A 16,057-nucleotide genomic window follows, 5' to 3' on the forward strand; every position below is an offset into this window, starting at 1 on the left:
CTTTTATTATCGCAGCCCCCCTCCCCGGTGGGGCAGGTCACATTACCAAGGAAGAACATCTTGTAATTCATACAGTAAACTACTTATACTGCAGCATCCTTAACTACACCATTGCTTAAAACTAAAGTATATTCAGAGCTTATTCCCGGTGTTTATGGATGCGTGTGTGAAATGAGGCAATATAAATGCCAGCTATAATTATATTTTCTGTGCATGTTTTTAGGTTTAAAAGCTACAGTCACAGTTAATCAAGAGAAAACACAGTGAGACTTAAAGGGAAGGTTCACGCCATAATCATATATACATATTTTTCCACCTACCTGTCATTCCCAACAGAGATAGTTGCTGAATGTCACAACAAAATCCTGATTTTAGGACAATCATCATATTACATTACATTACATTGCATTTAGCTGACGCTTTTATCCAAAGCGACTTACAATAAGTACATTCGACCAGGAAGACACAACCTTGAAGAAAACAGAATCATATAAGTAAATCAGGTTTCATAGAGCCAAACATTTCAAGTGCTACTCCACTGGCTTTAGGTAAGCCAGTCCTTTATTAGTATAAAAGTGCTTCGTTAATAGTTCTATCGCTCGAAGTGGAGTCGAAAGAGATGAGTTTTCAGTTTGCGCCGGAAGATGTGCAAGCTATCTGCCGTCCTGATGTCAATGGGGAGCTCATTCCACCATCTTGGAGCCAGGACAGCAAACCCACGTGTTTTTGCTGATGGGAACTTGGGTCCCCCTCGCAGCGAGGGTGCAGCGAGTCGTTTGGCTGATGCAGAGCGGAGTGCACGTGCTGGGGTATACGGTTTAACCATGTCCTGGATGTAGGAAGGGCCAGATCCATTCGCAACATGGTAAGCAAGTACCAGTGTCTTGAAGTGGATTCTAGCAGTTACCGGAAGCCAGTGAAGGGAGCGGAGGAGCGGCGTGGTGTGGGAGAATTTAGGAAGGTTGAAGACCAGACGAGCCGCTGCATTCTGGATGAGCTGCAGAGGTCGGATGGCACATGCAGGTAGACCAGCCAGGAGGGAGTTGCAGTAGTCTAGGCGTGAGATGACGAGAGCCTGGACCAGAACCTGAGTCGCTTTCTGAGTCAGCTGGGGACGTATCTTCCTGATGTTGTAAAGCGTGTATCTGCAGCAACGGGTTGTAGCAGCGATGTTTGCAGTGAAGGACAGGTTGTTATCTAGGGTCACACCCAGATTCCTTGCAGTCTGAGTCGGGGAAACAACTGAGGTGCCGATGTTGATTGTTAGGTCAAGAGTGGGACAATCTTTTCCCGGGAGGAAGAGCAGCTCAGTCTTGTCAAGGTTGAGCTTGAGGTGGTGAGCAGACATCCACTGAGAGATGTCAGCTAGACAAGCAGAGATATTCCCTTGTCTTTGTGGCTATTATACTTCTTGAATATTACCTTGAATCAAAATGGGAGAGAGGATGTACAAATATTTTGCTTAGTTTTGTTAAGCTACTTTCAGAGACGAGTGACTAGCCAATCATGCGGCTACACTTCATACCCACACACAATGCAATGCTCAGTTTTTGCCCAGATGACAGACAAGAGACATAATCAGGAAATAACGATCATAATTACTATGAGGTTCTGAGCCATTAGGGGCGTAATTGATCTTGCAGTCTTCTACGTGAGGGGCTAATCAATGTACACTTTCACATAATTGTACCAAGAAAACATTCAAAATGCAAGCCATTTGAATACCTCCCTCCTTCACCCTCTACTGCCTCTTTCAATTGAAGGAGACCTTTAATTTGACCTCAAGGAAATTAAATGCGACATGTAATTGTATAATCAGGGACATTTCTTGGAAGGAAAATGTCGATTCTTATTGATAAATGATTTTGGAATGCATGTTAAATTCTATTTTGTTGCCTGCAATAATGGCAGTTTAAACAAAAGGCCTGAAAGAGGGAGATTGATATTTTTTTCAATTAGTGTGTCACTGTTCCTCATTGGTAATGCATTAATCCTTTTCAATGAAACAGATAACTGTTGGATACTTGTTCAGGACTCAGTCGTGTGAGTTAATTTAAACCTCAACTCTGTTTTTTGTACTTCTAATTTAGTCTCTAATGCTTATAAATGACCTTGTTAGCATATTTCATGAGGAAATAAATCATTTGCACGCCCTGGACATCAGGGTTAATGTGCTTTGGGTGTTGGTGAGCACTATTATACTTCTGTGGCAGTGTACTCACAGTGTGAGTAAAGTGAGCTATGAGCGTTCTACAAAGCCCTGCTCGACCTCAAAGTGTGCCGTACGTACCTCATGCCTTTGGTGGAGCAGTTGTGGAAGTTTTGCAGCAGCTGTGGGAAGCCCAGCATGGCCTCGAACATGACGGCCAGGGAGCCCAGCGTCTCCACGAACATGGCGGAGTCCAGCAGCAGCAGGGTGACGACCGCAAACAGCACGGTGAAGCCGAAGCAGAAGAGCAGGTAGTCCTCGAACACGCTCCACTTCCAGAAGTAGCGCACGTCCAAGTCTGGAGAAAGTAGAGAACAAAGCAGAGAGTCAATTGAAAATATACGCAATGTGTTCTTGTTGTGTTTACCATGTAAAATAACTTAAAGGTCTCCTGTTATTCTCTTTCTTGGGCATATATTATGGTCTCAGATATATAAAAAACATGTCTCTGAAGTGTTTTGCTCCAAATACCAAACAGATCATGGATTTTAGCATTTCCCATATCCCACTGTTTCAGCCCTGTTTTCGAAAGGGCTGATCCTGTGTCTGTAGCTTTAAATGCAAATGAGCTGCTGCTCGCCACGCCCCTCTGTGGAAGTGTTTGCGAGTCTCCGCCTCCCCTTTCAATGCAAAGGTAGCCCACATTTCCGATATGATGTCAAGTCCGAAGCAAATCTGGATCAGCTCCGTTTTACCCCCGTTTTCAGAGGGTTGTATTTTCTGACAATTTGTGAGTCTCCTTACACACCGGGGAAACTCATTTATGTATAAAAGAGATACAAAAAGTGCATTTTGCATAATAGGTGACCTTTAATTGACAGGCAGAAGAGAGAGGCAACAGGATGGAAAGTGAACATTGGAAAAAGTGTGGGAGGATTTGAAGAAAAGAAACCCAACAGAAGAGCTAGAGAGGTGATCGAATGAAGAAGTAGAGTAAGATTTGTGTGTGTGTGTGTGTGTGTGTTAGTAATGCTGAAAGGTGAGAAGGTTCTTACATGTGCTGATGGGAACAGAGCAAGAGGGACAGGCAGGAATTGAAAGAGGCAAGGGTGATATCGCGGGGAAAAAGACAAAAGGTAGAAAGTGCAGCAATAAGAGGGTTCCATTACAGGAAGCACATAAATTCTGCAAAGACAGCACTCCTAGATCAATACTGTGCATATCCTTAGGTGAGAGGAACAAAGACATATGAGGTTGTTAAGGGCTTTCACATTTTTATGAGAGTGGAATAACCTGGCCTTTTTGGTAGGGCAAGGCAATACATTTAGAAAGTTTATACCTTTGACTCAAAGCTATCTCTCCACTGACTCAGCGCTATTTATCATTCGGACACTGTTCTCTAAAAAAGCTTCTCAACTTGAATTAAAAAGGGCGTAAAGCACCAGACGAGGGCTGTGAAATATATCAATATTATGTATAGGGGAATAGATATAATCCACATTTTGGATATTGTTATACCCTGTGTTGTTTTTTTTACAGTGAAGTGTAATTGTCTGAATTAACAGACAACAAATTCAGATTCAATACTTTATTGTCCATTAAATAAACATAAAAGGGACATTTGTCTTATATAAATAAAACAACAGTCACCATATGAAAACATTTATATATCTTAAAGTGACGAAGCGGCATTTTTAGTATAAGTTCTGAGTAGTTTGTTCTTCCACTGGCTTGTGGTTCATACAAATATCAGTTGTATACGTTTGAGTCAAGGGGGTTGTGTATTGGAGGGTAGACTTATTAGAACAGGCTGTTATCATTAAATATGTATTATTATTCATTTTTTAGCTGTTCTGTTCTTTGGCTTTACCTGCTTGATGGCAAAATCAACCATATCGTCACAACATTGATATTCAGGTATTTGTTTGAAAGTTTTGGGATATTAGATTATTTTCATATTACCAAACCCTACACAAGAGTAGAACAATTTAGCCAAGACTTCAAAATTCCCATTTGTACAGCAACATCAAACAATGTCTCCTAACAGCTTGGAGGCTGGTCCGGAAGCTGCTAAGTAAAGCTTGTTCGGGAAACATTTGGCCCCACATCTACATTTTCGTCACCATCAACCATCTCCTAAATGGACCATAATGCGAGATGATCGACAATCTCTCATTGCTTATGTATGACCATGGAGCTGTAGAAAACCTGCTGACATCAGCTAAAGAGGATTGATGGCCAAATAAGAGCGCATTAGTGAGCGTGGTGACTGGAGAGTGACACAGCACTCTGCCGAGCACCTGACTTCGCATGTGCCGCTGTTACCTTTCACACCGACTCAACGGGCTGCATGTGTGTGCGTGTCTCGACTCTCTATATATGAAAAAAATATATATTGACAGAGAAGACTGATAAAATACACTTCTGAAGTGTGGCCATTTTAGGGCTGAAACAACAGATTTTCAAATGGGGAATATATCTATTGATTATTGTTTTTGATTAACAGTTCAACTATAACATTTCCTACTGAAGTTATGCTTAAAAAGTGGCAATTTAATAGAAAAGGAATCAATGACAATTATCTGTTAACATAATTCTGTGTGTTCCTCTGCTTGCTTTTCTAAAGGTTGATAGTTTTCAAACTTATAACGTTGACTTATTAATTATAATTAATAAGAAAGTTATGCATTACATCTAGGGGTTTGGGTGATATTTTAATATGATGATTTATCATTTTATAATGGAAATCATATATCGCGACAAAATGATGCCATCTCAATTGATATTAACAGGCAGATGATAATTTCTAGGATTTCTCAGAAAATCTAACAGCACTCAAAAGAAAAAGAAAAAAATATATAATTTGTATTCAGTTACTAAAAAGAAAATCCTATAATGTGATATTTTTATCAAGATATGAAATTACATATATTTTTATGGAACATTTATGCCATATTGCCCACCCCTACCTTCAGCCTTAGAAGGCATCATTAAGCCATTTACAACCTGAATTATTGATCGATGAAAGGCAAAAAACGAATAAATAATTTAACCTTTGACAAAAAATAATATGATTTGCACCCCAACTGTGCACATTGAATAAGGGATATGTTTTAAACCCTATCAATGCTCCACGTTACATACAGTTATTATTTAATTATGGTTAACTATGTGTTCTTTTGAGGAGACTCAAACTGCAAAGTCTGTAATTAGTGAATCCAAGAACATACGTTTTCATTGTCTTTACATTGCGGTTGTAAGTGCTTCTTTGTCTGAACACGCCCTTATCCATTCATATAATCTCACAGCTATACTGTACATGGTCACACAAACATATTCAATGCACACACACAAAAATGCACCGAACACCAGACTGGGCCGTTTCCCATTCCACTCCAGTGAGCTGCATCTGATGTTGCATCGTGGGACAGACAGAGTGAGACATCTCGCAGCGAGTGCAGCGTGGCATGTTTGTGGCACACAGCGAACGTGATTAATGGCTTTATTACCGAGAGCCACAAAATACACATCGCCCGCAGCTGACAACTCACATGCGGGGCGGAGTGAAGAGCGACAAACACACACACATACAAACACGCTTTTCAGCTCTCTCACACACATACTGCTTGACATCGAGTCACAGGGCATGACAGATGTCTGTCCTTGCAAACTGTGATACTGACAGAAGCAAAAGAGCTGAAGACAGAGAACCTGGCACATTTCAGCTTTTATTCACAAGGGCCTCTGCACTCCTGATGCCCTTTTTATTTCAACACAACATCAAACCCGAGTCATGCAGACACTGGCGGCAGCAGAGGGAGAATGTATAGTCAGGAAAAGACAGGCCGCTCTTTATCGGCAACATAAAAGCCCTTTCATTTCCTTTTGAATGAGGCCAAGGTGGTAAAGTATAACCATGCTGACAGCAGCAACAATGAGGCGAGTTGTGTTTTAAAACTCCTGTAGACTTTTCAGTGTAGAAATCCTCCAGCTGACCCTCTCATATGTTCATCTCTCCATTTTTTTATTCAGTTTCTTCTCACTATCTCCTGCTTATTGGCACACCCACACCAATAAACTCAGAAACACCCACTTCCCCTCTTCTCCCCGCTCCCTCACTCTCTCTCTCTATCTCATTTCCCTTTCCCACTGATACAGCTTTGTTTACCTGCATAATCAAATTGCCCGGAAGTGTATAATGAAGACAGAAAAGCTATGCATCATTCATGAAGTCAGCGGTTTTATTTGTCCTCCTGTCCAGCATCATCCCCCGGATTCCTCTGACCTGCTCACTCCCTTCCTCTCACTGCTTCATCCTTTTCACCCAACATGCTGACTCCAAAAACTGTAGCGCAGTCCCGAAAATATGGGCTTTGAAGATTCAGTGAGAAATGTTCGAGGATTTTCAAAAGAGTCGAAGGGGAGAGGATGACACAAGCTGTCAAACCTTCCACAAATTGGCTGTTAGTATTTACTTTTATTGTTTTTCACTTTTCTACGATTGTCTGATGAGAGACAATAACTGCAAAACAAAAAGCTACAAAAACTGCAATAAACACATCAAACAAATAGCACATTAAAACAATCTGCTCATATGTAGGTCTTTGAATGAATAGAACAATACTGTAGCTAAAGCCAACATTTAAAAACGATGTAGCTTTCTTGAAACTGTCCATTTCAGTACCTGCGAGTCCCGATTGGACTTGAATAATACGGAGTGTGGACTTGTGGCTGGAGAGGTGCCAGTTCACTACCTGGGCACTGTCAAGGTGTCCTTATGCAAGGCATCAAACCCCCAACTACTCCCTGGTGCCAGAATATCTATATTATTGTGGATGTGTGTATTTGAACTGTGAATTCAACAAACAGATTGAAAATATGCTAACCCGGGGGATACATAGGGTCTTCTTCTTCCTCTTCTTCTACTGATTATGTTGATGCATTATGAATAATGTGTGGTTAATCTATTCTTTATTGGGTAAGGCATAGCCCAAAGAGTTAAAAAGAAAATGCATTAAAATATTAAATTGGATGTTGTACCATTGTGTCTCCAAATCTGTCCTCACCTCAGTTAATGTTATGTGTTATCTGTACAGACAGCAGTTATTTGACCTTGGGGCTTGGGCGCCCTATTGTATAACGATTAGCTGGTGCCTGTTTTCTCAGTCTCTTTTAATCAGCTTGTTGGGAGATGACCCCCTTCTTACTTCTGAATATGCATAAAGCATGGTTATACAATATGCTATGGGTCAGAGAGTCAACCTTATCTGATAGTCTTCTGGAGCCTGCTTCTCTGCAAGAAACTGCTTCTCTGTGTCACTATGGTGTCTCAGCAAATGTCTTTGTAATTTCTCCGACCGTAATTTCCAATAAATCTTCAGTGTCTGACGACAGTTCAAAGCTCTGTTGTGTTCCAGTTCTTTCCTCCAAGAACTTCATCAAAGTAACGATCGAAGCTTTGAAGCGTCTTCACTTCACACCGTTCCCTGCCAATCTGTCCTTTCTAATGTTTTCCAGATACTTGGTGGCAGAGGATCGTGAGGCTGCTACAGTCGCCCGTTTGTTTAGTTAGTGATTTAAGTGTATACCCGGTTTGGCACCTTACTTCAAAAACACACGCATACGCCTATCCAATATTCTGGCACACTCAAACAATTGATTATACCGACACCCAACACCTTAATAATCCTTAGCTTTATGTACTTTTGTTCAATTTAGTTAGCAATATATCCTTTGTTAGAGCTTTATCATGGTGTGTCTCTCTGTTTGTCGTGGCCTTATAGCCTGGTCATAACAACACACACAGACACACACACACACCCCCCTCTGCGGCTGCTGTCCTGTCACCTCAGGCGAAGACAGGTGGCCTGGCCTTTTCCAAACAGCCTGTCTGGTGTGTATCGAGGACATGCCCGCACTTCAAAGACCCGAGAGACTCCGGCGGCGGTGCCAGGAGGAGGCTAGACGCTCCTTCTTCACACAGAGTCTTTATTTCCACAAAGCCCATACAAGATCAAACAAATCAATTACTCAAACGAGCGAGGATGCAGCCGCCAGGATGTCTATACCTGCGTGTGAAGTTACTCAGGGAAGATGAGAGGTCGCTGGGATAAGTCAATCATGTTATGCTTGAGTGAATGTTCAGTTGTAAGTCTGCAGGTGTGACATCCTTAGCAGGTCTATCTGGGGTGTAGCATTGTCATTTCAGCGCAGTTTGAGCCTTAAGGTCTCACACACCAAGCCGATTTCAGCCGTCGAAAATGTGAAAAATGCTGACTCAGCATATTCCATAAACCAATCACAAAATAATTTAAAAACACAATTTTTCTATTTATATGGAAAACAATAATAGGGAGATTAAAAAGCATTTTTTTCCATCCTTCCTTTTTCTTCTCTTAAGGTCCTTACTACACACCAAGCTGATTTCGGCCGTCGATAGATGTCGGTAAAAAGGCCGTTGGCTAAAGAAATCACTCTGATTGGCTGTTCGGGTTAGCGAATCAGTGCATGAGAAGCGAAACGGAAGTGAGGGACCCAAACAAACGATTAAGAAGGCAAATCTGAGATTTCATTTAACTCCAGGGGCCCATTCCAATAGTCCATTTAGCTTAGGAACCTTCCTAACCAAGTGAAATGACCCGGAAGTACGTCACTGGCAGCCATGATAAGTGCCGTTCCAATTCTCCAAATGAAAGGAAAGGAGGTTTCAAACTTCCTTTATAACCTCCTTTAGCTTAGGAACCACTGGACCTCCGTAACTGAAAGGAGAGGAGAAAATGCTGCCCCATAATGCATTGCAGCCGCAGCATTTGCCGTCACTCAACAGTCGGCCGTTCACGGACACAAACGATAATGGGAGAAATTATATCATGAAAGTTACGGTGCTTATTAAGCATTTTAAAATGTATGTGGTAAGTTGCCAAAGTGCTTTGTTCTGAACGTTCATCAGTATTATAATCAAAAAGAGAAATATGAACGTTAGTTTTTACTGAAATGATCAAATAAAGTCAACATTTCACTGAGCTGTGTGGGGTTGTTCAACTTTTAAAAGATGTTTGAATGGTGATATACACACTGATAGATGTTAAGGACTAACGTTTATAATAAATACATTTGTATTTATTTTAAGATCTTTTCATACAATCATACGTATTGGGATCATTTGTATTAATGTGGACCGGAGGGAGAGGGTGACGAGCATAAGTTTCACTTTCATTTTTTATTTCAATTCCAACTTTGGTCATGAAGAATATGTTTCTCTCTTGTCCACGTTCATAAAACATAAAACAACAGCATCAGAGCACGGTGCAGAGTCTCTAGATGAGTTTACAGAAGTCCCTCGTTCTTATTAAACATCCATGTTGTAGTCCGCTGTATAGAAAACTGTAGTTTCCATAGTTTCCCCACAGCAGCAGACGCACATTCATGACGTCCGCTGGCGCATCATAAACACGTCGGATAGTGAAAGTGCAGTCGGATTCTCTAAGCACCGCAGTCTCTTCTCCTAAATCAGGGGTCTTCAACTAAAATTCAACGAGGTCCAGTTAGAGAAAATCTCCCCATGCAAAGGTCTGGAACATCAAAATGTCTAACTTGCTTCATGAATTAGTGTGATATATATTGAAGTGACCTGTAGCTTTATCAACGTCTGCATGTAATCAACAACTGACTGCCAATCAAATAAAGAAAGTACAATTCAAAAACAACAATATTTATTGTCAATTAACATTGAACTATACAGATATACAGTAAATACTGTGGATATGTGTAATGTTCCTCTCGGGCTGCATTTCAAAATAAAATAGAGAAAAAAGATAAAATAGCTTTTGAAAATATGTGCATCTTAAAAGCGCTTAATTTTAGATAAATAAAATAAAGTGTAGCAGCAGCTTGAGTTTCCCTTTTTCTTTGTTAACCGTTTCACATCATGACTTAACAGTTTCAGCCGATTATAGAACAATATCAGTCTTTACACATCATAACAATTGAACAGTTTTAAAGTTTCTCTTTCTTTCCCTCTTATATTGCAGTCCCTCACTCACTTTGTTTAAATTCAGTGTGAGAATTGAGCTTGAGCTTGTCCTGCCAGGAGTTTGTAAATCTGGGTTGACATGGAGTCAGGGCCATTCTCACACACATGCAGGTGCTCATTGGTTACAGTGATGCAAACACAGGTATGGTGAAAAAAGAGAGAACTATTCGAAGCAGAAAAAAAAACAGTGTAATATACCATCTGACAAAGGCCTGTGCTATAATGCTTCAATTAACTGGCTATTCTTTAATATACTCAGATCAATAGGAGACAGAGATGTTAAGTTACAAATCAAGGGTTTTTATTATTATTTACTGCAGGGGTGGGGAACCTTTTTCCTTTCAATTTTTACAACATCCTCCGAGGGTCGTACAAATTATTGAACTCAACCTCTGCTTAAAAAAACTAAACTCACAGCCCATTCATTTCGCCTTTCTTTCATGCTGTGCAAAGAAAAAGCAACCTCTTAATCCAGATATCTCACCATGACTCACGTATGCATGCACGTGCACGGTGTGGCATGACTACCAAAACAGAAAGATATGGACACAAGATGTGTGCAAATGTATTTAGTATCCTATCCATGTGAACATGATTTAAGTGGGGGGGACCTAGACCTCCTCTAGGGGGGTCCCCCGGGAAGATTTTTTTTTAAATATTGAAGTTAAAAGCATCAATCTGGTACACTTTGAGAGCAACATTAAGAGATCTATGGATACATCTCTCAACACCCATATGAAACAGAACTGTAAGCATATTTTTCTTTTTGGATATTTTACAAATCACTCCCCTTTCAAACTCTATTCTTGTTATTTTTAACAACTTTTTTGTTACTGTCATATAGTATTTTATACCTGTTTTTCATTTAGTCTCATTAATAACTATATTGATCATATCAAGGTGTGCCTTAACCTCACTGAGCTGAGGTTATGTGAGCCTCTCAGGAGAGAGCTCTCTTCCACCTGGTTGTAGAAAAGCGCTTTAAATTCGTTAGCATAGCTAGCTAACCAGATGCTAATAACAACAGATCGCCAACTAAAGACACAGCCACGCAAACACTGCGGCTCCTTATGGGTATTGCAATATTTTAAGGGCTGGAGCGGCGTTCCGGTGCTCTCTGTCAGCACTCCTTTCAGACGAGACATATACCACGTGAAGACACGTTACGCTTGTGTTGTGTTCAAGGAACCTGTCCTTGGCCAGGAAAAACAGGTACTCGCTTGTTTAATTATTTTTGCGGTCTAGATTTCTTCTTCTTTTTTGAAGTGAGAAGTTGTCCGTCAGTCAGACTGACGGACGGACGGACGGACGGACTCCCCCCCCCCCCCCAAAACGAAAACTCTTCGGTTCTCCACGAATTACATAAGTCACCCAAATCAGCGTTAAAAAAGCGGGAGGCGCCGAAAAATCCCCTATTAATGTATTGATTATAGCTCCGGGTCCGTATAGGTCGGCGTCTGGGTCCGGATCCGGACCGCGGTCCGCCTCTTGCCGACCCCTGTCCTAAATCCTTTTGAATTCTCCTATCCACTATCCCTTAACCCCGTGACGTCTCACTCAGAGGTCAAGGAATAGGAGATAGGGTTAGAATTTAGGAGCTAATTTTTGGATTATCGGAACGCAACCCAGCTCTCGACACAGGTTCGGGAAAGCCTCATGAGCTTCTCGCTCTAGAGCAGTGCTTCTCAAAGCGTGGTCCACGGACCACGGACTGGTGGTCCGTGAGTATATTGGTCAAATTTCACATTTGAAATAAATAAATACATTTAAGTTTTCCGCACTCTCGCGGGAATATCTCCGCAATGGAGTGAGCTTAAGTTTCACTTTCAGGGGCAACACCTTCGTCACACATGTTTCCACCTGTTTGTACAATTTTCCGGCGATTTGTAATCTGTTCTAGAAAAAACGATGTGTTTTGGGATATTTGTGGAGTTAGGTGGTCCGCGAGTGTTTTTTTATTGGTTAAGTGGTCCTTGGTATGAACAAGTTTGAGAAACACTGCTCGAGAGTGAAAATGGAACACACACGCTATTTGTTGTTTGTTTATATCACGCAGTCTGTTCTTCTTCTCTCGGTGTATCACGCAGTTTGTCTTCCGGTTGTTGCCTCTTTTGAATGATGAATACACACTACCGCCGCCTGCTGTTAAGGAGAGTTATTGAGTGAGGCAACACAACAGTCGGGTCCGTCGGGACGTGTTATTTGGTGTCAGATTGGTGTGTAGGGGCCTTTAGAGCACTCTCACATGAGCTGCACAGAGGAGGGACGGATGTGGGCAAGTGAATGAGAAAGAGAGGGGGAGTAGCCACATGTCAGTCAAGTAGATGTACAGTAGGAATGCTAAACTGGCAGTATTTCCCATCAGGCCGAGCAGAGAAAGCACAGTATGGAGCTAAGAGTGGAAAGACAGTGACGAGGAACGATAATGACAGCTAGAGAGCTTGGAGATATGCTGATTCAGCCCCGTCAGTCTGCCAGCAGAGCGACTCAGCTCTGTGGAGTGCGCTCTGTGTATTTTAAGATGTGTGAAAGATGTTTTTCGACTTCTCTTGTAGGCTGTTTGTTGGTTTGTTGGCTCACTGGTCTAATGGCATGTAAAGGTTTTATTCCGATTTTTTCACTTGATGTAGCCCCTCCACTTTTACCACTTCCAGTTCAAACATACGTTTTTGGTCTCCCGCTTTAGCAGTACTGTAAAAGATGGATTATATTTGTGAAATATGGCTTTACAGTAATACATCTATCCACTGTTAATGGCTACCTAGCGAACGTTAGAATTATTATAATTAGTCACCCTATGGTTAAACTTGCCACGCGGACCTGTGTCTACCCCAGTGAGTGTACTTTTAAAAACACTGCCAATTGTTTCATCCAGATGGTAAAGCACTGGTTCTTGCTATCATAATGGTTCAGGTATTGTGCAATCATTGTGTTGATGAGGGGGAGTGATAATGTCTGTAATATATTGATAATGTTTGCACAATATGAAAATAGATAGCATCAATAAATTGTATGTCCTTTTGTTGTCCAAGGAAGGCATGAATGATTAACCCTGATGTACAACAGGTGCAGTTACAGTATGTAAGCATCTCCATGTATGTCCTATTTATGTTATGCCTGTGAAAAAAAGTAAAAAAACAAACAAACAAAAAAACACTACCAACATCTGTTTTTTTTCATCTGAGAAAGTGTAATTTATGTAACTTAATAAAGTTCAGTCAAAAGCTTAAAGAGGACGTATTATGCTCATTTTCAGGTTCATATTTGTATTTTGTGCCTCTACTACTGTACCATATTTATATGCTTTTACATGCTCTGAAACCAGAACCCAGTCTGCTCTGATTGGTTAGCTGTTGTGATTAGTCAGCGCTTAGAGATGTCCCGCCCATTTGCCTATTATGTACACTGGGTTGGATTGCTAGCCAATAGAACCATGCAAACTGAATCCAAAAATTGGTCAAGCAATATCTGACAATATCTATGAGCTGCCCCTACTGACCACTTTTGCTCTTCTGCTTATAGACAAGCAGTAGTGACAGCACAGGCCCAGAACAGCGGCAACATCCTTTAATATTGCCTTTTACATTACATTACATTACATTGCATTTAGCTGACGCTTTTATCCAAAGCGACTTACAATAAGTACATTCGACCAGGAAGACACAACCTTGAAGAAAACAGAATCATATAAGTACATCAGGTTTCATAGAGCCAAACATTTCAAGTGCTACTCAACTGGCTTTAGATAAGCCAGTCCTTTATTAGTATATAAGTGCTTTGTTAATAGTTCTATCGCTCGAAGTGGAGTCGAAAGAGATGAGTTTTCAGTCTGCGCCGGAAGGTGTGTAAGCTATCTGCTGTCCTGATGTCAATGGGGAGCTCATTCCACCATCTTGGAGCCAGGATAGCAAACCCACGTGTTTTTGCTGATGGGAACTTGGGTCCCCCTCGCAGCGAGGGCGCAGCGAGTCGTTTGGCTGATGCAGAGCGTAGTGCACGCGCTGGGGTGTACGGTTTAACCATGTCCTGGATGTACGAAGGGCCAGATCCATTCGCAGCATGGTAAGCAAGTACCAGTGTCTTGAAGTGGATTCTAGCAGTTACCGGAAGCCAGTGAAGGGAGCGGAGGAGCGGAGTGGTGTGGGAAAATTTAGGAAGGTTGAAGACCAGACGAGCCGCTGCATTCTGGGTGAGCTGCAGAGGTCGGATGGCACATGCAGGTAGACCAGCCAGGAGGGAGTTGCAGTAGTCTAGGCGTGAGATGACGAGAGCCTGGACCAGAACCTGAGTCGCTTTCTGAGTCAGCTGGGGACGTATCTTCCTGATGTTGTAAAGCGTGTATCTGCAGCAACGGGTTGTAGCAGCGATGTTTGCAGTGAAGGACAGATTGTTATCTAGGGTCACACCTAGATTCCTTGCAGTCTGAGTCGGGGAAACAACTGAGGTGCCGATGTTGATTGTTAGGTCAAGAGTGGGACAATCTTTTCCCGGAAGGAAGAGCAGCTCAGTCTTGTCAAGGTTGAGCTTGAGGTGATGAGCAGACATCCACTGAGAGATGTCAGCTAGACAAGCAGAGATGCGTGCGACGACCTGGGTCTCTGAGCCTTGACAAGCTTTAATTTAAAAACCACAGGCTTTCTGCACTCATTTAGACAGAAAGAAAGTTACTGGACCATACTAAACTCTCTTTCCATCAGACTGAAAACCAAAGAGCTTGTTTCTTCAGCAAAAATATTACGGGGGTTCACCAGCAGAACACGTCTGAGTGAAGACAGATAGGAAAGGGTCCACTGCTCTCTGTCTCCCTTTATCTCTGAATAATAGAAAAGCTTCTAAAATAATGTCCATTCATTTAGTGACTCTTTGAATGAACCACACAGAAGCACACACAGGAACAAATTGCCTCCCCAGTGGATTGAGTCTCTGTATATTTCACTTGAGAGCAGATTGACTTCATTACAAATCTGCTTTGTCTGGTAAAACATTTTTTTCATTTATTAAGAAAAATATGAAAAATGCTGACTCAGCATATTGCATAAACCAATCACAAAATCATTTAAAAACTTTTTTTTTGTATTTATATGGAAAACAATAATAGGGATATTAAAAATCATTTTTTTCCATTCTTCCATTTTCTTCTCCTTTCCTCCTGCTAAACAGTTTGCTTCCTAGTGATGCCATGTTAGACTAGAACAACTTTGGCACTGTGTTGAGAACGGACGGCTCGAGACCAGTCATGCGTTAAAGGGGTTATTTGTGGCAAGAAGCAGTGCTATTTCTGCCCAAATCAGTCTGTCTGGCTGTGTACATTTTCCAGGCTTGTTCATGTCAGCTTGCAAACTGAACTGTAGGTCTTCCATCATATATAAATAGAACAACCAACCCACAAGAAAGGGCTGTTATTTCACCTCTCCCGCAGCCCAAAATAACTCAAAGTAAAATGTACTAATTTAGAGTAGTCAAGGCATAAAAAAACAAATGGCTAATTTACTGGAAAGCGTAACAACAAAATGTGTGAGACAAGATTTATAAGATTATAAGCAATGACATTTGCAATTAAAAGGAAAAAAGACAATGTAGTAAATATAATTTGCATTAGGGCAAGCAGGAATTAGATAACTAGTGCAGTGTCCGTTTGGTATGCGCTTGTGTGGCTGCATCTTGGGTTTCGAGATGAGTCTATTTACGTTTTTACGGTAGTTACGCATTAAGTGGGAACGTTCCCATGACAATTTTATATTTCTTCTCTTAAGTCAAAGCCCCAGTTAATGTGTTCACCTCAGGTTTGATAAACACTTTGGAAGATAGATGAAGTTTAGGCTGTGCCCCTTTTTGGTCGTTTTGGGCACCTGTACTGTAAATGTATGGATACATGT

General features: G+C 41.3%; 1 protein-coding gene across 1 annotated transcript in view; it reads right to left on the reverse strand.

The window, feature by feature from the left end:
• Positions 1 to 16,057, reverse strand: part of si:dkey-246g23.2 (solute carrier family 66 member 2) — a 74,806-nt gene that overhangs the window by 26,088 nt on the left and 32,661 nt on the right. The window contains exon 4 of the mRNA XM_034223398.1: positions 2,291 to 2,507. Within this exon, the coding sequence (XP_034079289.1) occupies positions 2,291 to 2,507 (217 nt within the window). The remainder of the gene's footprint in view (positions 1 to 2,290; positions 2,508 to 16,057) is intronic.

This window comes from Gymnodraco acuticeps, unplaced genomic scaffold (assembly GCF_902827175.1).
Source record: "Gymnodraco acuticeps unplaced genomic scaffold, fGymAcu1.1, whole genome shotgun sequence".
Lineage (NCBI taxonomy): Eukaryota > Metazoa > Chordata > Actinopteri > Perciformes > Bathydraconidae > Gymnodraco > Gymnodraco acuticeps.